Source organism: Bos javanicus, chromosome 1, assembly GCF_032452875.1.
Source record: "Bos javanicus breed banteng chromosome 1, ARS-OSU_banteng_1.0, whole genome shotgun sequence".
In the NCBI taxonomy this organism is placed as follows: Eukaryota; Metazoa; Chordata; class Mammalia; order Artiodactyla; family Bovidae; genus Bos; species Bos javanicus.
In genome coordinates, this window is record NC_083868.1 from 150,563,157 (window position 1) to 150,590,222 (window position 27,066).

The following is a 27,066-nucleotide window of genomic DNA, read 5'->3' on the forward strand; positions in this document are numbered from 1 at the left end:
CAAGATCTCTCTTGACTTGGCTGTACGCTGAAGTTTGAGAAAGCCTGTTCTAGACAGTTTCCATTTTTCTTTTCTACAAACCTGTGTTCCTCCAGATAATTATTTCAGAAACGCTATCTGAGTCTGTGAATGCCAATAATGAGAGGACCAAGTTCTAGATTGAATGCTTTTGCCTGAAATATGAGCACATGAATGCAATTAGTAGCCAGTGTCCGTCGGTGAGTCTGCTACTATCTTAAACATAAGACTGCCCGTGAAATGGACCTGGAAGAAATCAAGCACCAAGCCACGAATAGAAAAATATTTTAAGACTCTGTCTTCGTGAAGTCCTTCTTAGCATGCACAACCATGTCCCATCCTGCCTCGAAAATCAGTCAGGACCTAAACAACTCCAAGCCTGATTCTTAGCCAAGAACTTAAGATGTTTACATGAACAATGATTAATGTGCTCGTGAGCATATTGCCACGGAAGATAAGTGGAGCTTTGTTTTTGTTCATGAAATTCTGCCCTGGGGCTGTCTTATCAGCTACTGATCATGTGCCGTGGGGGCCCCGAGCCCCCTCCTGTGGGATATGACACTGGGGAATGTTGAACCAAGCCTGGCTGAGACGAAAGACGACCATTTCAGTGACCTCGCCAGCAGCTACACCACCTCAAAGCAGAGCCAGTTTTGAGCAGTTCTGTTCCTTGGCTGCTTGAAAAATTATGACACCGTGTACATTTGCTATTTGCCCCTGATGGATGAGTGGATCATAAGACTTCGAGTAAGAACACAGTTTACATGTCACTTCTGGTGGTCATTTCAACCCACCCTTCATTTCTCTTCCATTTTGATCTTCAAGGCCATTAACTCATAAACTTGGCAGAAGGTCTGTGCCAGGAAAGGCTGCTTTCTGGCATGGGTTCTGCTCTTTTTATTTCTTTAACAGACTCTGTTTTAAAACTGAGTTTTATAAGAACCATTCCAGAGGCAGCTGAAGGTACCAAAGAAGTATGTTCTCTGCCATGATTTAGACCAAAAACCATGAAGCTACAAAGAAGGACTGTGACTACTGCTGGCTCCTTCCCCCCAGCATCTTTGCTTATGTCCTGGGAGTTAAGATAACTGTCGTGCTGGAGCAGACTCTTGAGAGTCCCTTGGACTGCAAGGAGATCAAACCAGTCAATGCTAAAGGAAATCAACCCTGAACATTCATTGGAAGGACTGATACTGAAGCTGAAGCTGAAGCCCCAATACTTTAGCCACCTGATGCGAAGAGCTGACTCCTTGGAAAAGACCCTGATTCTTGGAAAGATTGAAGGCCAAAGGAGAAGGGGGCAGCAGAGGATGAGATGGTTGGATGGCATCACTGACTCAATGGACATAAATTTGAGCAAACTCCGGGAGATAGTGGAGGACAGAAGAGCCTGGTATACGGCAGCCCATGGGGTCGCAAAGAGTCGCACATGACTTAGTGACTGAACAGCAACAAGATCAGTTCCTGATTCTGAATGAGACTCCTCCCCACCATTGCTCCCTCCTCTAGACATCAACGATGTAAGACAGCATCCTTGCTGTCCTTCTTGCAAGATTAGGTTCACCAAGTTTTATGTTCTCTTTTCATCAGGATCACTGAATAGCCCCACTAGCCCTCTTCAAGTCCACCCGCCACTTTAAAGGACCAGAACTTGGCTCGTGAGAGGGCTTACCCTCCCTCTGCAGGACCCATGCCACATGTACGAAGCAACTCTGGAGGTCCCAGGCTGTGCTGGATGTGAAAGGATGGATTCTGCCAGCTCACAATGAGCTTGGATGCTTACGGCAAAGACACAAACACCAAGAGCTGTGGCCCAAAACTAATCTCTAAACTCCCACTTAATGCATGGGATTTTTACAGTAAAGCCTACTACCGTGATGAAATTACCCTCTCTCGTTCTCCTCCAGCTCTCCCTACAGTCTTCTAAACTCCTCTGTCAAAGGCATGGCGATCTGGCGGCAGGTGGCGGGGGGGTGGAGGGGCTGCATTTCACCTTCCCTTCTCAACCAGGTTTGCAGGTCTGTGGTTATAGCAGAGTCAGGGCAAAGGCAAGAATGCATTTTCAGCCACGTGCTGCAGGCTCATCTGAGGAGACAGGGCATTAGCTGTGTGGTCTTGCTGTGACTGGAGATGCTGATGGGCACTGTGCTGCAAACCCTGAAGGAGGAATCATTGCAGATTCCGAGACACGCTTGAAGAGCACCAGCTCAAAAGCCAAAGTCAAGGCTGCACTTGCAGACCCAAGACTCTACTCTCTTTCAACAACATCCTAGATGTGTATCACGGTGCATGGGTTGCCATGGTGATGGAGGAGCGGGTAGGGTTACAGATCGTCCTGGGCTTACACCAGAGCTTTCACGTACACTGTGCCCAAGGTACCAGGCAGGGCTTACGCGAGGTCAAAAGCCAGCCTGCAAGTTTCCCCCAGTCAGACTTGTCTCTATGCCCCTTGAGGCCTCAAGGGGCCATCGTCCCCAAAAGGCGTGCACTCAGCAAAAAAGGAGGAGGGTGCCTCTGGGGAAGATGGGGAAAGGACTTCTGGTAATAATAACTGACTCTCAGAGAAACGCATGTGATGCCATGAAATGCGATCACAAAAAAAGAATGTAAACGGATCTGCCCATGTGCTAGGATTTTCCAAGAGGAGTGGACAGACTCATCAACATGCTAATTCAACAAAGGGATCACGAAAGAGGGTGCATTCTGAATCAGGACAGTTTGGAAATGAATAAATAGGAACAAGCACGGGAAGAGGGGCTGAAGCTTGAACAAAGGAGTATGTCGTCCATCGTGTGTTATCTTGTAAGGTCACCGGGTGGTCCCGGCTGATTGTCGGGGGAATTGAAAGGATGCAGCCACTGGACAGGGCAGGCCGCAAAGGAACTCCGGAATACAGGATCGACTCGGGGAGACGGACTGTGACAAGAGGGAAGGGAAGGTGGGGCAGGCCGCCAAGGGCTGGGTGCTGAAGAAGGAAGGAAAGGAAGCAGGTGCGAGGGAGCATCAGGACGCTGGACGTGGCAGGACAGGTGGATGGGAGGCAGGAGTCCTCTGTCTCCGTGAGTGTGAGATCAGAGACATGGACAGACGCTGCAAGCCAAGGGTGCAGGGCAATGGGAACTCAGGCCTCTATCCCCAAGGACCTCTCCCCAGGAAAGAGTCAGCAACCACCTCTTCTGAAAGAAACCCACTGACCACAGGCACACGGTCAGATTCCCAGAGACCCCTTCTCCCAGGGACCCCTGCACCACCCGTTGGCCCCTCCCCAACCCCTCCCAAGCCATCACGACCTTCTCCAACTGCACCACTACCAAGTCATCCCTGAAAGGCTGATCGTGGGTCCACCCCAAGTGTACAAACAAGTCTACTCTCCCCAGGTTCAAATCTCTCAGTCTGTCTGACAGCAAACAGCTCTCTGGCTCGTTTGCTCTGATTTGAATTCTTCGTAGATATCTCAGACACCAATATTTACATCTCCTTTCAGAATCACAGCGGCAATCCTCAAAACAGGTATTTTGGTACAAATCTGAGTCTCTTCCAAGTCACATTCGGATGACAGATGGAAGGAAAGTGCATGATCAGGGTTTCGCCAGGTGAATGAGCGTTAGCCACCCTTGTGTCTCCCTGGGGTGTCCCAGCATGGTCCTCCCAGCCACTCTCCTCTCTGACACCTGGACGCTCCAGATGGTGCTAATGAACCTACATGCAGGGCAGCAGTGGAGACTCGGACACGGAGAAGAGACATGTGGACACAGCGAGGGAAGGAGAGGGTTGGACGGGCTGAGACAGCAGCGCTGAAACAGATGCATCATCATGTGTACCCCAGGCAGCCAGCGGGGATTTGCTGCATGACGCAGGGAGTCAGAACCCGGGGCTCTGTGACAACCTAGAGGGGTGGGATGGGGTGGGCGGTGGGACGGAGGTTCAGGAGGGAGGGGACATGTGTACACCCGTGGCTGATTCATGTTGATGCATGGCAGAAACCAACCCATTAGTGCAAAGCGATTATCCTCCAATTAAAAACAAATTTAAAAAGAGGATATAAAAATATGAATAAAACTTTATAATATTAAGAAAAGGACCTCTTCCAAATCCACCACATCCTCAAATAGGGTAAAAAGAAACTCTAGGGCCCACGGTTTTCTCTTTTTGAGTCAAGTGGCACATGGGGTCTTAGCTCCCCAATCAGGGATCAGACCCTTGCCCCCTGCACTGGAAGCGCAGAGTCTGACCACCAGACCCCCAGGGAAGTCAAAAGACCTACTGTTCCGTCTGTGAAGCAGCATGTAGTCCTGACCATCACACTAAACCAACTCGTATGCCCCCATGATCCCAACACCAGCTCAAAATCCTCAGCTTTTGAGACTCAGACACATCCATGAAATCTCTTCAGACAAACAAATGAGCAACCCTTGGCCAAAGGTTTATGGACTTCCCTGGTGGCTCAGAGGGTAAAGGGTCTGCCTACAGTGCAGGAGACCTGGGTTCGATCCCTGGGTCAGGAAGATCCTCTGGAGAAGGCAATGGCACCCCACTCCAGTACTCTTGCCTGGAAAATCCCACGGACGGAGGAGCATAGTAGGCTACAGTTTACAGGCAGCTTCTGCTTCTCTGAGTATGGGTGGGAACTTCTTTAAAACACTTGGGAAATCAGTATGATTTTCCTATACTTTCCGTGACCTCCCAAAGGTGCATTTACTAGCAGTTAGCTCAGGCACGTCTAGACCTAGCATGACACGTGCACTGTGATGCTCCTTTTCCAGTACAGGTGGGGGGTTCCTTTGGAGCCAGTCTAGATCACTGCAGACCCTGAGTCTTGTCCACGATTACGTACATGGTCTGCGTCAGAGATAACAAAGCACGTTGGCTGAGCTTTTCTGCTGTGCTTTTCAGGAGGGACAGGGGAGAAAACTTTATGAGGTCAGAGGACAAAATCGCCAGCTCAGTTGCAGTACCAGAGCGGTCCTCACCCAGAGAAGTATCTTTCCCTGTGCTAGTCAGCTCGCTGGTCCCCCATCTTTTTCGATGGGGAGAGACAGAAACCCCAAGCTTGGTGCCTGGGACCAGGTCACACTGGGACTTGGGCAGCCTGGACAGATGCCAGAAGCTGAAGAGCGACAGCTTGGGTCTAGGAAGGAAGATGGGAGTTCTGTATCCATGTGTGAAGAGGCAGAAACCATCCCACAGCCCTGAGTCGCGATTCCTCAGCTCTGAGGCTTGCTCGTGCCATCCAGCTGGTGGGGTTGCACATCCCAGTGAGGGCTTAGGTGATGGGACCGTGCTTGCCCAAGGCCACCCCCCTGCACTTCTCTACCTGGCAACACTGCATCCTCCTCTTGTACATGGCCCTTCCACTGCAGCGCACATGGCCCATCCCTTTCCTGGAGGGAGGAATTTAGGGAGGAATTCTTCTCCCTTCCTGCTCCCACAGCCGCTATTGTCAGAGGTGGTGCTTCTACTACAAGATCAGTGCTTTAGATTAAACATCCGTTTCTGCCCCTCCAGCTCCAGGCACCTCACTCGTAAGGTTAAATATTATGCGTGTAAGTCTGTTCTGGCTCTAGGTGGCTTTACTGAAACATCTAGAGCTTTATGCTGTGTGCTGTGGGCTCGTTCCCCACTGCATCCCATGGCTGGCACTCAGGAGGGTGGGTGGGCACCTGGGGAATATCCAGGTCAGTTTTCTGAAAACAGGAGGCTCTGAAGTCTGGCTGATCTTTAGATCCCCAGCATCTAACATGAATTGGCCCTTGATAACTACTGATATTTTTTTTCACGAATGACACATAAATTAATAAGCTAATTAAGTCATCAGGAAAGACATAAAGCTTCAGGTGTAAATAGGATCGATTACACGCTTCTGCTCTGAAAGTCTGGCTCTCGTGACAGCTGGGAACTGGTCACTTGTGTTAGGGGAGCGCCACTGGTTCCAGGTTATGCAATTAGGATGGATGGATGATACTACATCCTTCTGTAAACTCGAAATCGGACAGGCGTTGGGAATGACTTCTCGGCCCGTCTGTGTCTGAGATCAGTTGGTGAACGGGCTGACCTGCTTTTCAGCCTGCAGTTCAGGGAGGGACTGTCCCTGTGATCTCTGAGCGGAAAGGTCTGACTGATTCTAGGCTCCAGATCCACAGAGGCAGAGGCAGACTGTTTAGGGCTCCCATCCAAGATCAGCTGTGTCACGTGACGTAGGTCACGCATCTCACAGGACATCCTGGGATGTCTCTCAAAAAAAAAAAAAAAAACAGATGACACAGGGGTGTTTTCGTACCTGGCCTAGTTGTAATTCTTTGCGTAGCTTCGGGATATACTGAAGTATTTGGGAAAATAAAAGCTGCACCCCCTGCAGACAAAAGGAAAGACAGAAAACGTGAAGGTCTTGCTGCCGTGGTCGTCCGTCTCAGCAACAGTGCCTAGCCTACTCTCCCCCTGACAACCGAGGCAGGCAGCCTTCTGGAACCAGCCACACCTGATCTGGGCAGCAGGGGCAAGGACGCGCGTCAGAAACCTTTGCTGAAGCTGGAAGGGATGCTCCACTTGGCATACAGGGTCTTGGGTTTGGATTATTCAGCTTCCTCCTGAAGCCCCTTCCTGTGTTTCTCCATCCTCCCACAAGCTAGCTTTATTAGAACAATTCCATGCTGGGTGTTTTCATTTTCAAATTGTATAAAAATCCATAAAACATTTTTACGGAGCCCTTGGAAAGTAGTACCAAAAAATTATAACTATTTTGCCAAAGAATATATGGATCTAATTAAAAATGAATTCGCATCTCTTTTCATATGCCTGTCTTCCCTTTCTCTCTCTCAATCAATGCTCAACTTGCTAACGGACAAAATTCCCTTTTTTCCAGCTCAGTCCATTTGGAATGTGCTACCCTGCTTTTCGATTGCTTCTATGTTTAGCAAAGACAAAAATAATGAAATCAGAGCTTCCCTGACACTTTCATTCCCTGCTAAAAAGAATTTTTAAATGACTATGAAGTTATCTGAAAGTGTGTCTTTTCAAAGCATTTCCTAAGGAAGGGGAATTACTTTGTCTAAGGTGCTTGCTATTTCTGGCCACGAGGTTATTAAAAAGCTTATTGTGTAACCTACATCAGAAAAGTGTAGGATCAATTCAAAGCAATTTTTAAACTTCAGATTAAAAACATAACGTTCTGAACATTGAGGGCCAGCTCAAGAATCAACTAGCAATCCCTGCTCTACTCAAGCTTGGACTCACTCATATTGTATGTTTAAAAATAACACAGCAAATATTTGGGAAATGGCTGCATTTCTCTGTGTGGGTTGACCATGAATTGGCTGGCTTGCTTATGAGGGGTTACTTGGTCCTTCCAACACTCGATGGTTTTCTCCCTAGCCTGGGAGTGGCAGAGGGTCCCGGGAAAATGATACAGTGGGGTTGGCAGCCTGTGGTCAGGCTTACACAGTGTCTTCATCACAATGGAGAAAAGGGATGCCACCAGGACCACATTCATCCACAGAAAGCCCAGCCTCTACTCTCAGCCTTTACTGGGAGGGGAGGGAGAAGGGTTAGCCAGGAAGAAGCATCATGTTAAACTCTGTCAGGCTCAGGCCAAAAAAAATAAGATAAATAAATATTAATAAGATGTAGAATCAATAGTTAAGATATGGAATAGCAGGTATTTGGTTAGTCACTAATTTCAAATCTTTCAAAATCATAACATAGCCTCCCTCGCAACAAAAGCTCCCCAGAGGCAACCAACATTCCCTCCTACTGCCTTTTGCAAAAGTACAAGGTCTGTGCAAGAAGATGCAAGTCAAGTCCAATGGCCTAAAACTTTACCAAAAAGGGAAAAGTATAATCCCTGCTTGTCCTAGTAAATGCTCCTTTAAGAATTAAAAAAATAAATAAATAAAATAAAAGTGTTGAGTTCTCAGCCTTTAATTTTCAAAGGAGAAAAAGGAGGATGCGAAGGGCCCCTTTACATAGGACATGCTTTTAGTTTCTACAGTCAGCACAGGGCATATTGGAGCACTCAGAGCAGCAGACAGTGACCCAGCAAAGTGAGCTGAGGCTATGGCTAGAAGCTAATCCCGCACATCTCTTGGCTGAAAGAAATCCTCTGACTGGCAAGGAAAGCAGGGGAGTACTCAGAGACCAAAGAGGCTGCGGAAGCACCAACACAGAGCCCTGATCTACCAAGGACCCCTCCACCATCCACCTCTGCCATCTGCCTTCCTGACGCACTGGCTGTCCCATGTTCTACCTGGAAAGCATGTGACCTGTGAACAAAAGCCTACGCTTGTCCTGGGGGCAAGGGGCGGGGCCAGCATTACCTGTGTTTCTAGCATGCATTAACCGTGGAGAGTTTTGTAAGGCTTTATCAACATCATCTGAAGTCAAATGTGGAAGAGGTGCTACAAAACAAAACAAAAAGGCAACATCCAAATGAAAAAAAGAGAGAGAGAATTACCTTCCTTGAAAAATTAAAAAAAAAAAAGAAGAAGAAAGAAAATATCTGCCCCTCCTCCCACCCCCAACACTCCCCACCCTAAATATCATGGGCTGCTTGGAAATCTCTCCATGGCTCTGCTACCAGTTAGCATGTTAAAACCTAGATGGGGGCCTATATTGAATCCAGGGATGCCAGGCAAAGCATTTACACCAGAGAGTTCACACCACCCACTGTAGCACTATCTCGACTAGCTCCTTCTGATTGTGCTTGACCTCTGAAATGTTAAAGCATGCAGCAGACTCTGTAGATTCATGCCTCTCATTGCCAAGATGCCATTCCCATTCTGACAGGCTAAGCCACATCTCAAGGTACCAAGCAAAAACGCTCCTCAATTTGTGCTCCAGTGGGGTATGCAAGGGAGTTTGGTTTGGCTCTCAGGAAGATGAATGCCATACTTCCCATCAAGTAGGAGCCCTACGGTAATGTCTCTCCTGTTTGGACCTCATGGAGATGAACTAACGTGTGACCGGGTAAAGCTCTTTCCCTCTGATACATGATCTTCTCGGTCAGGGGAACCCTGGAGGAGCAACGGAACACTGGAGGTGACTTTGCTGCTTCTTATAAAAGAGCCACTTTCACTCCGCATCTGGCTAAGTCATCACCTTCTGAGCATTCTCTCAGATCCTAATGGGAATCAGGTTAGGGCAGCAAGAGGGCTGAATCCTCTGCATCTGAGGTTAAGAAGGACCTCAGACAGTGGTCTTCGTGGGGACTGGGGACCGCCTTACTCTCTCTGAGGTAGTGGAGGTGCGACAGAAGGATGTCAGCGTTGTAGCTCGGGGTGAGCCTCTGGAAGTCATCTTTGGTCATCTTGCACAGCTCCTTCCCGTCGATATTCTGGAATAATAAGATGTCAACGTCCGGAAGCCCGTATTCTTTGACTGCCCACTCCAGCCACTGCCGGACATGGTCTGTACTCCATAGCGTGGGATCTGAAAGGGGATGGAAGAATATTTGATCAACGCCTGAAGACAAACTCCTGGGGCAGAGCCATATCCCAGGTGGGATCTCCCACTAGCCACAGCTTTCCAGAGCATCATCTGCCACTCTTCCAGAATTTTCAAGCCAGGCTCAGGGACCAGTCCAAGGAGAATATCCGAAGAAGAACAACTGACTTATGCTCAGAGACTACTGTTTTTAAAGTAAGCTTTTTTGTTTTTGTTTAAGCAAAGAAGGGTATTTATTGATTCACATAACTGAAAAGTCCAGGGGATATACTAGCTTCAGGCACGGTTTGGTCCAGAGCACAAACACTGTCACGAGACTCAAGTCTCTCCATCATTGGCCTCTCTTTCCTCTGTACTGGCTTCATTCTCTGACTGGTTCCTTTGATACGCTGGGCCCTGTTGGTTTGAGTTTTCCATCCTAAAGAGCTAAACAACTTCCGTAAAGAGCTTCTGAGCCTCTTTCCACAGTTCACTAAAACTCTTTAGGGTTGAGAATCACTGGACCAACTTGAATCCCATGGCCATTCCTGAACCAATCACTATGGTCAAGGAGGTGGGCTGTGCCGATTCATCAGGTCTGAATTCCACGTCCACCCAGGAAACCTAAGTTTAAGTCAGACTGATCCACATGGACTGACAACAGAGAGAGGGGGCTCCAGGAAACATCAAGGAGTTGATCCAAAGGGATGGAAGGGATGCTGGTCAGTCAAAAACAACACTGATCTCAATACCATTTCACGCCAGTCAGAATGGCTGCCATCCAAAAGTCTACAAGCAATAAATGCTGGAGAGGGTGTGGAGAAAAGGGAACTCTCTTACACTGTTGGTGGGAATGCAAACTAGTACAGCCACTATGGAGAACAGTGTGGAGATTCCTTAAAAAACTGGAAATAGAACTGCCTTATGATCCAGCAATCCCACTGCTGGGCATACACACTGAGGAAACCAGAAGGGAAAGAGACACGTGTACCCCAATGTTCATCGCAGCACTGTTTATAATAGCCAGGACATGGAAGCAACCTAGATGTCCATCAGCAGATGAATGGATAAGAAAGCTGTGGTACATATACACAATGGAGTATTACTCAGCCATTAAAAAGAATACATTTGAATCAGTTCTAATGAGATGGATGAAACTGGAACCTATTATACGGAGTGAAGTAAGCCAGAAAGAAAAACACCAATACAGTATACTAACGCATATATATGGAATTTAGAAAGATGGTAACAATAACCCTGTGTATGAGACTGCAAAAGAGACACCGATGTATAGATCAGTCTTCTGGACTCTGTGGGAGAGGGATAGGGTGGGGAGATTTGGGAGAATAGCATTGAAACATGTATAATATCATGTATGAAACGAGTCGCCAGTCCAGGTTCGATGCACGGTACTGGATGCTTGGGGCTGGTGTACTGGGACGACCCAGAGGGAGGGTAGGGGAGGGAGGAGGGAGGAGGGTTTAGGATGGGGAATGCGGGTATACCTGTGGCGGATTCATTTCGATATTTGGCAAAACTAATACAATATTGTAAAGTTTAAAAATAAAATAAAATTTAAAAAAAAAAAAGAAAAAAAAAATAAAACTGCAAGGACAAAAAAAAAAAAAAAGTTTAAAGGGAATTATCCTGGAAGTTTAGGATTCATCATACCACTTGCTTCTTTGTTGCTCAATTAACCTGAAGTTTCCTGGAGGGATAAGGTTTTCTTCTTATTCATTTCTTTTTACTTATTCATTTATTCATCTGAATAAAGAATATCTGAATCGTTTTGCTCTACACTGAAACTAACCTAACACTGAAAATCAACCAAACTTCAATTAAAAAAAAAAAATGGGAGGGACTTCCCTGGCAGTCCAGTGGTTAGACTCTCCGCTTCTAATGCAGGGAGCCTGGGTTTGATACCTGATCTCACATGCTGCACGGCACACCCATAAAATAAATAAAATTTAGAAAAAATAAATTTTAAAAAACAATGAGGAAAAAATGAATAAGAACCAATGAAAACTTTTCTTAAAAAATACTGGTGTCTTTATATGAAAAAAAGAACATATATCAGGAAGATGTTAATTACATATTAACAAAAAAACATACAATATTTGTATGAAATACTGGAAAATATTGACCACAGAATTGGAAATAACATGAAGGTCAACCTGAACCCTAGCACCCCCCAGGAAGCAAGTGTTTCTAGGCAAAAGGCATCAGTTACACGCTCTTCCTGCAGAGAAGCTGGTCTGGCAACTCACTCACACCTGCAGGAGGCAAGCTGTCTGGGGGCGTTCACATTCCACAACCCAGGCACAAACACCCACAGGATGCAGGCAGCGTCGTCATGCTCGGCCACCGTGTACGGAAGGCGACCCCCGAGGACTAGGAAGCCAGGGCCCTGGGGAGAAGGGGCAGGTGATCCCCTCAACAGAAACTCAAGTTGAGCGCACCCCACGCAAACAGCCTGGGTGGAGGGTACCCCGTATGCCTCGCTGGGAGATGCGACTCCTCCCTGGGGTCCCTGAGCACCAGGAGACATCGGGACCGAGAACAAAAGGCCAGAGTTCGTCTAACCCCCGGGTCTCTCAGTGCCGTGACCCCCGGAGACTGCTTCTCTCCTCTGTGTCTGCTTCCCTTGTGGAATGAAAACCTAGGTCTGGGGGTCTCTGGACAGGCTGGGAGAGGGCAGATCATCGTGAGTGGAAACATCTGCTGTGGGAAGAGACCACCCTTTCATCGCTTTCTACCTTAATAGTTCTGAATCCCGTTTGCTCTTACTAATGTTTGAGGCTGCTCAAGCATGGGCATTGATGTGCTGTTGGAATACACTCTGTATTCCAGAAACAACAGAGTAACCGCGAGAAACAGCCAGTCACGTGCCGCCTTCCCTCCTTCTCTCCTTTTCCTTCTCACTCTCCTGTCTCCCCCTCCCTCCCTTCTTTTGTTTCTTCCCTACGGTTTCACATGTTTCTTAGTAAAAACGAATTATTTCGACTCCAATAGAATTCATCCCCAGCCCATTGCCCTCCTGGACACCCCAGAGAGACCACTATCCTGAAATGTTGCATCCATTGCCTCTGTGCATATCTGAATAGTCTTGCTGTATCCACTAACATATTGTTGTGTGCCTTGCAACTTAATATAAACGACATCTAGTTTGCTTTTGGCACTCGGCACTGTATTTTCAGGATGTGTTCAAGTCCATCCATGGAGGTACAGTTCATCATTCAAGCAGCTCTTGCACACCCCCTCCCCATGAATATACCCAATTTACTTATCAGTGAAGACCCCTGCATCCCCCTCCCCACCCACATGTGAAGGAATCTGCATTGGTCCATGCCCTGGGCTCCACATGAGAGTCATGGGGAGACAGAAAAAAACACCAAAAACTACAGATGCCCACTCTCACTCACAGAGATGCTGAATGAAATCTGCTGGAGGGCAACCTGGGTATCAGTTGTTAAAAGCTGTCCAGGTAATTCTAATGTGGTTCAGACCATCTACTCCTGGGTTTCACTCCTTAAGAGTGTGATCACAGGACCTGGAAGCCTCTACATTCCCTGGGACCTAATTAGAAACACAGAATCCCCAGGCGCCATGCAGGCCTGCTGAATCTGAGTCTATTTTCATAGGATTCTCAGCTGACCTGTGTCCACACGAAGCCTGCGGAAGTGCTGGCCTAGGTGAGTACCTCCATGCAGAATCCATGGTCACAGGACCCATGCCTAACTAAGATCTCTGGTTCTGCTACAAAGCACAGAATATCTACAAAAGCTCAAATGGCAGCGTTGACAGAAAGGTATGCCTATGCGTTTGTAATCCAACCACATGGAAACATTTTGTTAGCCTGTGAAAACTGAATGTTAACTCCATCCAAGTCACTGAAGTTCAGGTGGCTCTCTGCCATGAGGTCAGAATTCTGCTTTCACGGACAGAACGTTCAAAACTTCAGACTGTTTCCACAGAAAGTTTTTTTTTTTTTTCCTCCCTTTTTCTCATGGTATGTCATGACTCCTCATCATATAGAAACAAATCATATATTGGTCTCAGGATGCTCTGAATCCAAGCCCTCTTTCCTTAGTTCTATGCAGAGGAAGCCCTCTGGGAAAGAAGGTCCTCCCTTCCACAGGGTCCCCAAGTCATTTCCTGTAAATTCCACCACTGGGTTAGAACACATGGAAGGACTATGCTTTGGTGTAACTACTTCCTAGAAATCAGTTCACTCTGGGAAGGCGTTTTCTTCTCTTAATAGTGGAAACACATTCTGAAAATGATACATAAATACCTTCCTGAAAGTGGCTGGCTTCACCTTACCATGGCCAGGTGACACCTCAGGAAGACAGCCAGAAGAAGGCCAATCTCTCTGCAGCACCCCTTGGTGTGCCTGTTAATGGGTTTCCCTCGCTAAGCTCAAGGTTGCGATGGCTCTTTCAATTTTCCTTTTAAGGGAATCTCATGCAAGACCCCGGAGGCCAATTTCTCTTTGATCTGCACAATTACCGCTAAAATTCTGGCTTCAGATTGGTCAAATGGCCCTTCTCTTGTCCTGCTGGCATGAGCATAAATTCCTACAACCTTCCCAGTCATCAGTTAGGCAGTACTTTTCAGATGCCTTTTAAAAACTGTGTGTATTCTCTGAACTAAAAATTCCACTTCTAGAAATTCATCCTTAGGAAATCATAGAGGAAGTACGCAATGATTTATTTTCAAGGATGTTCTTTGTAGTGCTGTTTATAATAGCCAAACATTGGAAACACCCTAAATGTCCCACACAAAAAAGAACGAGTTAAGTTGCTGTACATTTAGGAACATTCTTGTGATATTTAGAGACTAAAAATTACACGGCTGAATGTAGTTACTGATATAAAAAATGTTCAAAATAGATTAAAATTTTTGAAAACATTATGGTCGTATAATTATATTCTTCAAAGAAATACAAATATATCCTTGGAAAGAATTTTCAAGAGATAGGCATTGATATGGCAATTATTGCATCTGAGCAAAAGGCAATGGAGATTTAAATTTTTTTTCTTTTCACTCAACATTATCTTCTCTTTTTTTCTACAATGAACATGTGATACTTTGGTTAAACAGTTACTTATAAAATATATATATATATATACTCTGTGTTTCAAAATCAAAACAAGGTCCCACAAAGGACTGCACATTTACATTTGCTAAAATGTTTTTGTGACATTTTCATAAAATTTTAATACTACATTTTTTATCCAGTTCATTCATGGGAGTTGTTTCATTGGAAAAGAACAAAATTACACCAAGTCAGGTTACTTCTATATACTTTTGGAATTAGATCTCCACACCTCTGCCCTATACATTTAGAAGCCAAGAATATTAAAAACAAAATATGAAAATATGACCGCTTGATAGAGTAAATGAGGACACTCCTTTCCAACCTGTCTCTGGGGCGCCGTTACTCTAGACCGCCTCTATGGGTGTTCTACAGAGAACTGTTTGCAAGGATCAAGTCCGAACTCTTCAGTCAAGCACACGGCCCCAGGTTCCCAGGCCCCATGGTTTTCCTAAGCATCGCTCCCAGCTTTTCCTTCCCCCAGACCTGCCATCTCCACACACCCAGCTGTCATGTCGTGAACCCACACCCCGTCTGTGCCCACACACCTCCCGCCGGTTGAAGACTCGTCTTTCTTGCACCCTTGCCCACACTCACCACCTCCTTTGGGTATCTGTCCTCCACACGCCTGAGGTTTAGGAGCTGATAGTGACTCCCTGGGCAGGGAAGTGAGGACAAGACGGGAGGCGCTGTCCCTGCCCACGGCAGGGCCCACCCTGGGCTTCCCCAAGCTCCCTGGGCCAGACATGGATGCTGCTCTTGTAAAAGGGTATTTTTTTAGGGTTCAAGTCAGTGTGTGGGGTCTCAGCTCACCCTTCAGCTCCACAGAGCACCCAGGAGAGAGGCTTCCAGGTCTCCTCCATGGCCCATGATGGATCAGCCACGTTTTCTTATTTCCGCCCCACCCTGCCATCACAGAAGGGAGCTCGCAAGGTCCCACAAGATTCAACAGGTCTTCCCTCTTTCCCTGACCCCCAACTATGCGTATGAAGGAGAAAGGGGAGGGGTCACAGGATGAGCCCCAACCCAGGGTCACCTCTGCCTCTGTTCAGGGGTGGATCGCACACCCTCTGCCCCCCAGGGAGTGGTGCAGCTCAGAACCTGTCTCCTAACCTCATCACTGAGCCTGGGGTTTCTTTTCTTTTTTTTATAATGGCATTGTTTTCTTAATTGGAGTCTTGTTGACTTACCAGGTTGTGTTAATTTCCGCTGCATAGCACAGTGATTCAGTTCTACACACATATATTCTTTTCCATTATGGTTTATCACAGGATATTGAATATAGCTCCCTGTGCGACAGAGTAGGAGCTTGTTGCTTACCCACTCTGTTTATACCAGTTTGCATCTGCTAATCCCAAACCCCCAGTCCACCCCAACCTGTCCTCCCCATGGCACCGCCAGTCTGTTCTCCATGTCCCTGATTCTGTTTCCTAGATAGATTCACTTGTGTCATATTTCAGATTCCATATATAAGTGATATGATGTTTATCATTCTTACTTCACTTAGTATAATCATTCTCTAGTTGAATTCCTGTTGCTACAAATGGCATGATTTTGCCCTGTTCATGGCTGAGCAGTATTCCATTGCATGTATGTACCACATCTTCCTTACCCTTCTTTACTACTAGTCAACTGTCGGTAGACATTTATAAAACAATGTGTACATTCCACAGACCAATAGGACTTTCGTCTTAAGACCAACAGTCTTAGTCCTTAGACTAAGCTGAATTTAACTAAGCATTTACGATATACACAAGTACTGCAGGGATTCAGAGGTGGCCAAGACAAAGATGCTGACAATCTACTGAGGGAGGTAGCCATGAAGATGACCCCAAAATGGAATGAAATCTGTGTTATCCAAGCAGGATGTGGAAGTACAGAGAAGCAGCAATTCATCCCAATCAGGGGACAGAAAAAAAAAAAAAAAAGCGGGCAGAGGGGGAGTTTCACCAGAAGGGTTTGGCTTGAGCCTGCATGAACAAAAAGGATTTTGACCGCAGTACGATGACAGATGGAGAAGGGAATGGCAACCCACTCCAGTATTCTTGCCTAGAAAATCCCAGGGGCAGAGGAGCTTGGTGGGCTACAGTCCATGAGGTTGCAAAGAGTTGGACACAGCTGAGCCACTTCACTTTCTCTTTCTTTCAAAGAGAACCTTGAAGATCTTGCTAAGAAGGTTGGACTTTATGATCTAGGAATTCCAGAGTCACTGAAAATACCTGAAGAATCAAAGAATGTCTTAATTCACATCCAGCATAGCAAATTTGGTGATCAAATAAAAGGTTTTATCAGGAGCCAGAACACTCATATTTGGGTTCTGATTCAACCATTCCTTAGATGCAAAAGTCAACCTCTCTAGAGGTTTTCTTTTTTTCTGTGGGCAATTAAGTGAAATGTTAGGGGAAGAGAAAAGTCAATGAGATAATGTATGGGCAAGCACTTTGCCAACAATAACACATTACAGAGCAATAATGCATCCACGCACTGGATTCTGCACTGCAAACTCTGCTAAATTGAAATAAACAGTCTATTATCACAGGGGAAGCCTCTTCCTTTCAACACAAAAGTCTGATTTATCACTTCATTTTAAGAAGCTTTAGGAGGTGCTTCTGGCAGAGGAACCACGAGCCGCTAGAGATAAGTTGCCTTGTTTTCAGTCCTCCAGTTCAATTGTTTTGAAAACATCTATGTCTAGCCTCCACAACGCGTGGACATCAAACTGGTAAATCCCTGTGGTACAGGGTTAAAAAAGAAAGTCATCTCTCTCTCTGCAGCCTCTTATTTGTATTTTAGATGACACAGTTAATATCCAAAAGTTTTACAAATGTTATTTCAGTAAGCGGAGATTAAAACAATAAATAAAAGCAAAGCAGATTTGCACTGTTTAGGCGGGAGTGGTGAGGGGTGAGGGGATGACAAGCAGTGGGTAGGATTAGGGTTGAAAATTTTTTTTTTACATTTCCCTGAAACTGGATTCTGACTTAATAGAATTCCACTGCTGCCAGGAAAATATTAAGTAGATATTTAAATTAAGCAAAAGGATACTGCATTGCTGAAGACACACGGTGCCTTCTTGAAACAAAATACCTCATATAGGCAAGCATCCTGTTTCTGAGACACTTGCCCCACCCGACAATGAACCAAATTGGTGATAAGTCCTGAGTGTCATTTTTCTTGAACAGTATCAATGTAAAATACTGGTTTCCAGAAAGAAAAATCACCCATGGTCATGAAAAAATACCAACAAAAATAAATTACATTTCTAAGTCATATCACAAGCCTGTGAGGTCTTTGTTTATAAAACCAGACCCTGGCGAGGCTGCCAGTCTGCTGTTCTAGACACTCAGAAGCCTGCAAAAATAAGATTTAGTATTTTGCCGCCTCATCAGAACAAATTTTACATTTATAAAGAAGCCTGAAAAAGAGAACTGGCTCAAATTTGAGCCTCAATAAATTGAAATTTGAGCTTAAGAAAAGAGCCTACAGTTAAGGTTACTTCTGAATCTTTTCATTTCCAAACGATGAATGTGGTTCAGTCACTGTTTTGATAATTACTGATTTCTAGTTTTATTGTACTTTTGTCAGTGAATGAGGTGTATATGATACTGATTTTTTGAATAATGGTTGTTACTCCTATGGCATGCTCCATTTCTGCAAATGCCCTTCGAGTGCTTAGAAAGAAGGCTTCTAATCGTTGAGTACAGGTTTCTATAAATAACCACTAGATCAAAATTAGTAATTCACACATAATTGCCATGTCATTGATCTATCAAAAGCTGAGAAAGGCAAATTAAAATCTCTCACTAAAATGAACTGGTCTATTTCTCTGTGTAGTTCTTTATGTATTTTGAGGCTATGTTATTAGGTACATTCAGCTTTATTACCGTACATTCTTCATAAATGTAAACACTTTTTATCATGTGGTGACTATCAGTTTTCTCCAGTAATGCTTTCTGTTTCCATTCTTGCCAGCTTTATTTTGACTGCAATTTGGCTAGTGTATCTATTCCCATCTGTTTACTGGGATTCCTTGTCTGTGTCAGATGTTTCTGTAAATAGTACATAGCTAACTCTGGAGTACTTTTAAAAAATCCATTTTATCATTCTCGGTCTCTAATGACAAGTTTGATCTACGTACATTTATTGTTACTGGTGTATCTGACTTCTAACACTTCACGCTTTCTGTGACTGCCATATCTGTTGTTTCTCCTTTCAAGTATCTGATTGACTTCATCTATTTTTCTTTGCTCCTTTTTGTTTGTTTCTCTACTGGTTGGGTGTTTAACATTCTACTCCAATTTCTTCACTTCTTAATCTTTATACAAAATAAAAATTTAATCCCCAAATGTCCTTTGCCCAGAGAACATAAGGTATTTAGGAACCTTTAACACCAGTCATTCATTGCTCTGCTTATATAGTAATGTCAGTCAATATTTTTATTCAATAGAGTCTGTGGCAGGAAAAAGGATGTTAAGAGACCAGAATAGACCTAGAGCTTTCTCAGTTTCTCCCAGTTCCTGGAAATCTCCTTCTATTGTCCTCTGTGCCCTGTTTGGCTATTGAGAGGTTTGCTGTCCTTATAACTGGCATTATTTTCTGATAGTCTGTCTTCTTTCTTTTTATAGGGGGGTAATTAGTGAATTCGCTAAGTGGTCTTTTTTTTTTTTTTTTTTTTTTTGCCACATCGAGTGGCATGTGGCATCTCAGATCTTTGACCAGGGATGGAACTCAGAGCCTCAGAACAGAGTCCTAACCACTGGACCACAGCGAAAGTCCCTGTCTCTCATTATTTGCCTCTAAAGTTGTCTCTGGTGTTCTGCAGTCTCACGGTAATGTGATTAGAGAAGATGAATTCTTCTTCATCCTTCTCTAGACGGTGTTTCCTATATTTGGAGAATGGTTTTATTCATCGATTTTGGGAAACTCTTAGCTGTTTATCTCTTCAAGTATTGCATCTCATCCATTCTCTTTATTCCCTCTTTCCAGAACTTCTAATAGGTCTACGCTGAGTGCTTCCCAACCATTGACTTTTCTTCTTAAACTTCCCCTTTTTGTCCCTGTGCAATACTCTGAAAACAATCTTTAATTCGCTTCTCAGTCTTTTCATATCAATTGTTTAATCCATATACTGAGTTTTTTATATTCTCTGATCTGAATTTTGAATACTCTCCTGTGTTTCTAGGAATTCTATTTCTCCTTCATCCATTCTTTTCCATAATCTTTTTCCTCTCTTTGCTTATTCCCTCTTTTATGTATCTGTTGTTTAGAAATTAAGCCATGTCCAGCTCATGTGACTTCATGATCTACAGCCTGCCAGGCTCCTCTGTTTATGGGGTTCCCCAGGCAAGAATACTAGAGTGGGTTGCCATTTCCTTCTCCAGAGGAATCTTCCAAACCTGGGGACTGAATCCTGTCTCCTGCATCTCTTGCATTGGCAGCCAGATTCTCTTCCTCTGAGACACCAGTGAAGCCCTTTAGGTATCTAGTCACTTTTTAAATCTACTTACTCTATATTCTCTATATCATACTTTAATTACCTAACATTACTGAGGGTTTAATCATGGGAGAAATATTAATAACCTCAGATATGCAGATGACACCACCCTTATGGCAGAAAATGAAGAGGAACTAAAAAGCCTCTTGATGAAAGTGAAAGAGGAGAGTGGAAAAGTTGGCTTAAAGCTCAACCTTCAGAAAACGAAGATCATGGCATCTGGTCCCATCACTTTATGGGAAATAGATAGGGAAATAGTGGAAACAGTGTCAGACTTTATTTTGGGGGGCTCCAAAATCACTGCAGATGGTGACTGCAGCCATGAAATTAAAAGACACTTACTCCTTGGAAGAAAAGTTATGACCAACCTAGATACCATATTCAAAAGCAGAGACATTACTTTGCCAACAAAGGGCCGTCTAGTCAAGGCTATGGTTTTTCCAGTGGTATGTATGGATGTGAGAGTTCGACTGTGAAGAAAGCTGAGCGCCGAAGAACTGATGCTTTTGAACTGTGGTGTTGGAGAAGACCCTTGAGAGTACCTTAGACTGCAAGGAGATCCAACCAGTCCATTCTGAAGGAGATCAGTCCTGGGTGTTCTTTGGAAGGAATGATGCTAAAGTTGAAACTCCAGTAGTTTGGCCACCTCATGCGAAGAGTTGACTCATTGGAAAAGCCTCTGATGCTGGGAGGGATTGCGGGCAGGAGGAAAAGGGGACAACAGAGGATGAGATGGCTGGATGACATCACCGACTCAATGGCGTGAGTTTGGCGTGCTGCGATTCATGGGGTCACAAAGAGTCGGACACGACTGAGCAACTGAACTGAACTGAACTGAATCACGTTGTCTGTTCTTTCTGCTGAATCTTGGTCTTGATAGATGCTTCCTGTTTTCATAATTTAGGTTTGCAGCATCATCTTCTGCAGGCCTTTATCTGTAGGAGTTCTGTCAAGCTTGAATTGAAGGTGAGCTTCTCAAGCCAGATTTTGTCTGTATTTCTAGCCCATAACCACTTTTCAATGGTTAATTTCTCAGACTGGGGACAGTCGTATGCATGAGTTAGGAGGTCCAACCCCTGCTTTTGCAAGTCCAAGATGTAATCTCCTGTCCCTAATTGATCTTTAGAACCCAAATAACTGTATTATAGACATGAGAACCCCACCCCCACCCAAAGCACCTAAGATAACAGGAGACAAATGGGACGAATAGACTGCCCTGTTCTCAGTTTTTGCCTTGTCTTTAGTCCATAAGGAACTTGCTGACTTTCTTCCCAGTTCAGCTGTGCATTCAAAAGGCTGTTAGATTTTATGCATCATTTCCAGGGACTCTGCGAGAGGCCCTTTTAAGTTCAATGGTTTACTAGAACCAAGAGTCTTCTCTGCACAAATTTTATTCATCTACCTTCAAATTTTTCCCTTTTCACTGCAGCCATCAACCTAGCTCACACTGTGCTCCACTTCCTTCGTGGATTAAATAATCGATTGTCAAAAATTAACTGTACATATGGATTGTTCAATACCCTAGGGAAGAGCACAAAGAACTGTAAAAAAAAAAAAAAAAAAAGGTGTGCCTACTTTCAGCTCACTGTGAATCAAAAATTCCATCATATATTTTATTCAAAAAATACATGACTACATTATTTTTGTTGGGCTCTAAAGATATCTTTGACATTCAGACATGCCAAAATATTTCAATGGGATAGTCATTCTCAGCTCTTCCTAAAGTGGGTTATCTAGCTTGGAGATTTTGTTTTTCTTTTTTTTTTTTTTTCCTGTTTCCTCCTCTTAGTTAGTACTCCATGAAAACACTGCATATGCTCATCATGTTTTAGAAATGGCGTGACCTGTTCCACTTAAAAGTCTCTCCCTGCTTGGGCTGTCTCTCTTTGCTCCTCTTTAAATACTGGTATCCCAGGAGTTTTGTCCTCCACTCTCCTCACTCCATAGATATCCCCTGGCCATCTAGACTCTCGTGTTCCAACTACAGCGTGCATGCTGTATTGGTTTTCAAGGGGTGCCACAAGAGAACCACACACCAACTGGCTTAAAACAATAGGAATGTGTTTCCTCATAGTTCTGGGGGCTACAAGTCTGAAATCTAGCTGTCAGGAGGGCTAAGCTCACTCTGGGACTCTGAACAGAATCCTTATTTCCCGTCCCATCTTCTGGGGGTGGGTGGCACTCCTCGGGGTTCCTTACAGCTGCACCCTTCTAATCTCTACCCCCATCCTTACATAGGCTTCTCCCTGCATCCTCACATCACCTTCCCTCTGTGTATGTCTGGGTCCAGATGCCCCCTTCAGATAAGAGCACCAGTCATTCTATCAGGCCCACCCTTGTGACCTCATCCTAACTTGATCAAATCTGAAAATACTCTATTTCCAAATCAGGTCACGTTCCAAGGCACTGGAAGTTAGGATGTAAATGTATCTTTTTTTTTTTTTTTTTTGGTAGGGGCAAAATTCAACCCATAATAAATGCTTATCTTTTGAATGTAGGGCTGTCTCCCAAATGCCTGAAGAAATATGAAAAGAAGAGCTGCAATTTTTGGAAGCATTACCATATCCCAAGCACTGTTTATACACTTCACACATGCGTCTTATTTAATCCAAACTACCATCTTTATTTTGATGGCACAGAAACTAAGGCTCAGCAAGATTAAATGACTTTCCAGAGCTAGAAAAGGCGTAGTTTAGAACTCATAAATGTATGAAATGTATGATCCTTGATAAAGGACTTTAACGCTATGCTCCACAGGACACACTGAACTGCCTTGTAGGTATCCCATGGGTATCCTAAGTACAATGAATCAAATGAACATCGCGTGTGCATGCTCAGTTGCTCAGTCATGTCCAACTCTTTGAAACCACATGGACTATAGCCCTCCAGGCTCCTCTGTCCATGGGATTTTCCAAGCAAGAAACCTGGAATGGGTTGCCATTTCCTCCTCCTGGGAATCTTCCCAACCTAGGGATGGAACCCACACCTCCAGCACTGGCAGGCAGATCCTTTACCACGAGCACCAGCTGGGAAGCCCAAAGGACATCATCTGTCTTACTTTTTTTCTACATTTACGAACATCCACCCAGCTATTTTTGCTAAATCAAAGCTATTTTTAATTAGATTCTTCTCTTGGTTTAAAAAAAAAAACAACAGGTAAATCATTATCATCATGGAAATGTAAAGGTTCAGAGCTGAGCAACATCATAGACAATCCTGAATATCAACTTTACTCCATGACTTACTACTTACATCTTTGAAAAGGCCATTTCAGAATCTACAACAATTTAACAAATTTATTCCATCATTCTACTTTCTTGTGTTCTTCTTGGACACTTTTGATCATGTATTAATAGTGTCCGAGTAAGAGCTCAGACTGTGGATTCAGACAGAACTGGGTCAGAATTCTGGCTTTCCACATCATCAGCTGGGACATCTTGGGCAACCATCTTACTTCCCTAGTTTTAGTTTGTTTATCTATAAAGTGAGAATAATAAATAGTTTCTACACCATAGGATTTTTGTGGAATTCAGATGAGATTGTTGTTGTTCAGTGGCTCAGGCATGTGCGACTTTTAGCAACCAACCCCATGGACTGCAGCACGCCAGGCTTTGCTGTCCTTTACCATCTTTCCTGTTATCTCCACCATTAAATGAGATAATACATTTTCAACAAAGAACACGGCCAAGCAGCTGACAACAGTGTGCCCTTGGCAGACGGTCACCATTTCTGTTTTTATTATTTCAGCCGCATAGAACCCAATGACAGTTGCCTCAATTCAGCTCGCAGTTTAAACATATATTAACTGGGACCTTAGGATTTAAGTTTTAGTTGGTTGGGTTATAGTTGCTTGACTTAGCACAAAAAATTGTAACCAGAAGCTTATAGAAACACATTCCATAATGCAGACATAATGGGAGAGATCTTTGGGAGTGTTTGGAGGCATGACAAAGTAAAGCAGAAAAACGTGTAGTTTATTGAAAACAAATGCGTGGTTAACAAATGGGAGAGGGAAGGGGGGGACAAATTAGTGCTGTGGGATTAGCACATACAAACTAGCATATATAAGTAGATAAGCAACAAGGATATACTGTACAGCATAGGGAATAATACTCATTATCTTATAATAATCTAATCATGGAGCACAACCTGTAAAAATACTGAGCCACTATGCTGCATGCCTAAAACAAACACAGTATTGTAAACTGACTAGGAAAAAGTCAAAGTATTAGTCACTCAGTCACGTTTGACTCTTTGCAACCCCATGAGCTGTAGCCCACCAGGCTCCTCTGTCCATGGGATTTCCCAGGCAAGAATACTGGAGTGGGTTGCCATTTCCTTTTCCAGGGAATCTGCCCAACTCTGGGATTGAACCTGGATCTCCCGAATTGGAGGCAGATTCTTCACTGTCTGAGCCACCAGCGAGGCCCCCATAATACTTTAATTTTAAAAAAGAACTGCTTCACCAACAGATACTTAATCACTGAGTACAGGCCTGAGGATTGGCTCTGGTCTCACCCATCTGTACATGTATCCTTGGCAAAGTTATTTCACTTCCCCAGGGCCCAATTTTCTCACATTTAAGAGTTTTATGGGACTTCCTTCATGGCTCAGGGCTAAAGAATCCGCCTGCCAATGCAGGAGACAGGTTGATCCCTGGTCTTGGAATAGTCCATGTGCCGCAGAGCAACTGAGCCCAAGGGCTACAATTACTGAGACACGCGTGCCTAGAGTCTGCACTCTGCAGTAAGAGAAGCCACTCCAGTGAGAAGCCCACATACTGAAACTATAAGTAGCCCCTGCTTGCAGCAACTAGGGAAAGCCAACATGCAACATCGAAGACCCAGCACAGCCAAAAAAAGACAAATACATACATTTTAAAAGAGTTTAATGATAGGGCTTCCCTTGTGGCTCAGCTGGTAAAGAATCCGCCTGGGATGCTGGAGACCCTGGTTTGATTCCTGGGTTGGGAAGACCCACTGGAGAAGGGACAGGCTACCCGCCTCAGTATTCTTGGGCTTCCCTGGTGGCTCAGCTGGTAAAGAATCTGCCCTCAATGCGGGAGACCTGAGTTTGATCCCTGGGTTGGGAAGATCCCTTGGAGAAGGGAAAGGCTACCCAGTCCTGTATTCTGGCCTGGAGACTTCCATGGACTGTACAGTCCACAGGGTCACAAAGAGTCAGACACGACTGAGTGACTTTCACTTTCAATGATAGTTAAGAGTATGTGTCCACTTGACTGCATTGTGGGATGTCTAGATATTTCATTAAACATTATTTCTGGGCTAATCTGCAAGGGTGCTTCCAAAAGATGCCGGCCTTTGAACTGTGAGATTGAGTAAAGACTGGGAGAGGGTAAGAGAGAGAAAGAGAGAGAGACTGGTTCTGCTTCTTTGAAGAACCCTGACTAATAAAGAGCTGAATGAAGATCAGCAAGAATCTTGCAAATGCATCCCCTGTGATCCTCTGATTCCAACTAACTAAAGGTAGATTCCCACTAACTCGACTGATGCATGCTTACTGACTTCTGCATGTGGGCCACGAGTTCGCTGCTTTGTCTGGTGGTGAAGAATGCAAAAGACATTATCACCAACTCACGATGCTCTCAATCTAATAGAACACACAGGCTTATAAATAACCACCTTTAAAAAGATTGTTGCTGTTCAGTTGCTAAGTTGTGTCTGACCCCATGGACTGTAGCACACCACGCTTCCCTTCCTTCACTATTTCCCAGAGTTCGTTCAAACTCGTGCCCATTCAGTCAGTGATGCCACCCAAGCATCTTGTCCTCTGTCATTCCCTTCCCCTCCTGCCTTCAATCTTTCCCAACACCAGAGTGTTTTCCAATGAGTTGGCTCTTTGCATCAGGTGGCCAAAGTATTGGAGCTTCAGCTTCAGCATCAGTCCTTCCAATGACTATTCAGGCTTGGTTTTCTTTGGGACTGACTGGTTTGATCTCCTTGCTGTCCAAGGGACTCTTAAGAGTCTCCTCCAACACCACATTTTGAAAGCATCAATTCTTCAGCACTTGGCCTTCTTTATGGTCCAGCTCTCACACCTGTACATGACTACTGGAAAAAGCATAGCTTTGACTATACAGACCTTTGTTGGCAAAGTGATGTCTCTGCTTTTTAATACACTGCCTAGGTTTGTCATAGATTTTCTTCCAAGGAGAAAGCATCTTTTAATTTCATGGCTGAGTGCACTGTAATAAAACGTTGGCCATTTGGATTTGGAGAGTATTTTCTTCCATTGCTTGTTATTCATCTACTTTCAACCTGAGCTTGGAGATGTCATCTTTAGAAAAGGTCTTGTGCAAGCCATAGGAACTTTCTGCCACTTTGAGAAATCAAAATCCTGACTTTCTAAGAAACCAGACTAGCAAAGACTCACACTGGCATATGCCTTCTGTCTGCACTGAGTTGTTTGCTAACATAACTCCCTCTGTCCATAGAGGATGTCACAAGGAAGGTGCTCATGTCTGAGTTGCTGCTGCTGAGTCACTTCAGTCGTGTCCGACTCTGTGTGACCCTATAGACGGCAGCCCACCAGGATGCCCTGTCCCTGGGATTCTCCAGGCAAGAACACTGGAGTGGGTTGCCATTTCCTTCTCCAATGCATGAAAGTGAAAAGTGAAAGTGAAGTCGCTCAGTCGTGTCCGACCCTCAGTGACTCCATGGACTGCAGCCTTCCAGGCTCCTCCATCCATGGGATTTTCCAGGCAAGAGTACTGGAGTGGGGTGCCATTGCCTTCTCCCATGTCTGAGTTAAGCCCAAATATAATATCCAGAGATTCTGCTTTTAGGATTCTGCACCAGGAAAAACATTCCCTTCCCTGTGAAATTTATTTCTGATAAAAGATATTATTTCCCCTATGGATCTTTTTTGTTGGCCACCAGGAAGCTCAATGCTATTCTAGAAACTAAGCCACAGCATCTTGGCCAAACTTGTGGCCAAAAGAGCTACATTGTTCCTTCATGTGACCTTGGTTTTCCATTAATATTCATAATTGCCTTAGCTGTGGCTGTTGAGTTGCAAAGTC

The 27,066-nt window shown here is 44.6% G+C and overlaps 1 protein-coding gene across 8 annotated transcripts in view; it reads right to left on the bottom strand.

Moving 5' to 3' along the window:
* ERG (ETS transcription factor ERG) overlaps positions 1 to 27,066 on the bottom strand; it is a 316,294-nt gene that overhangs the window by 15,563 nt on the left and 273,665 nt on the right. For 5 of the 8 annotated variants that reach the window (XM_061424857.1, XM_061424853.1, XM_061424872.1 and 2 more), the window contains 3 exons: positions 9,235 to 9,438; positions 8,328 to 8,408; positions 6,296 to 6,367 (listed from right to left, as the gene is read on the bottom strand). In XM_061424857.1, coding sequence (XP_061280841.1) covers positions 6,296 to 6,367; positions 8,328 to 8,408; positions 9,235 to 9,438 — 357 coding nt within the window. The remainder of the gene's footprint in view (positions 1 to 6,295; positions 6,368 to 8,327; positions 8,409 to 9,234; positions 9,439 to 27,066) is intronic. The other 3 variants (XM_061424862.1, XM_061424865.1, XM_061424871.1) reach the window with 2 other exon arrangements.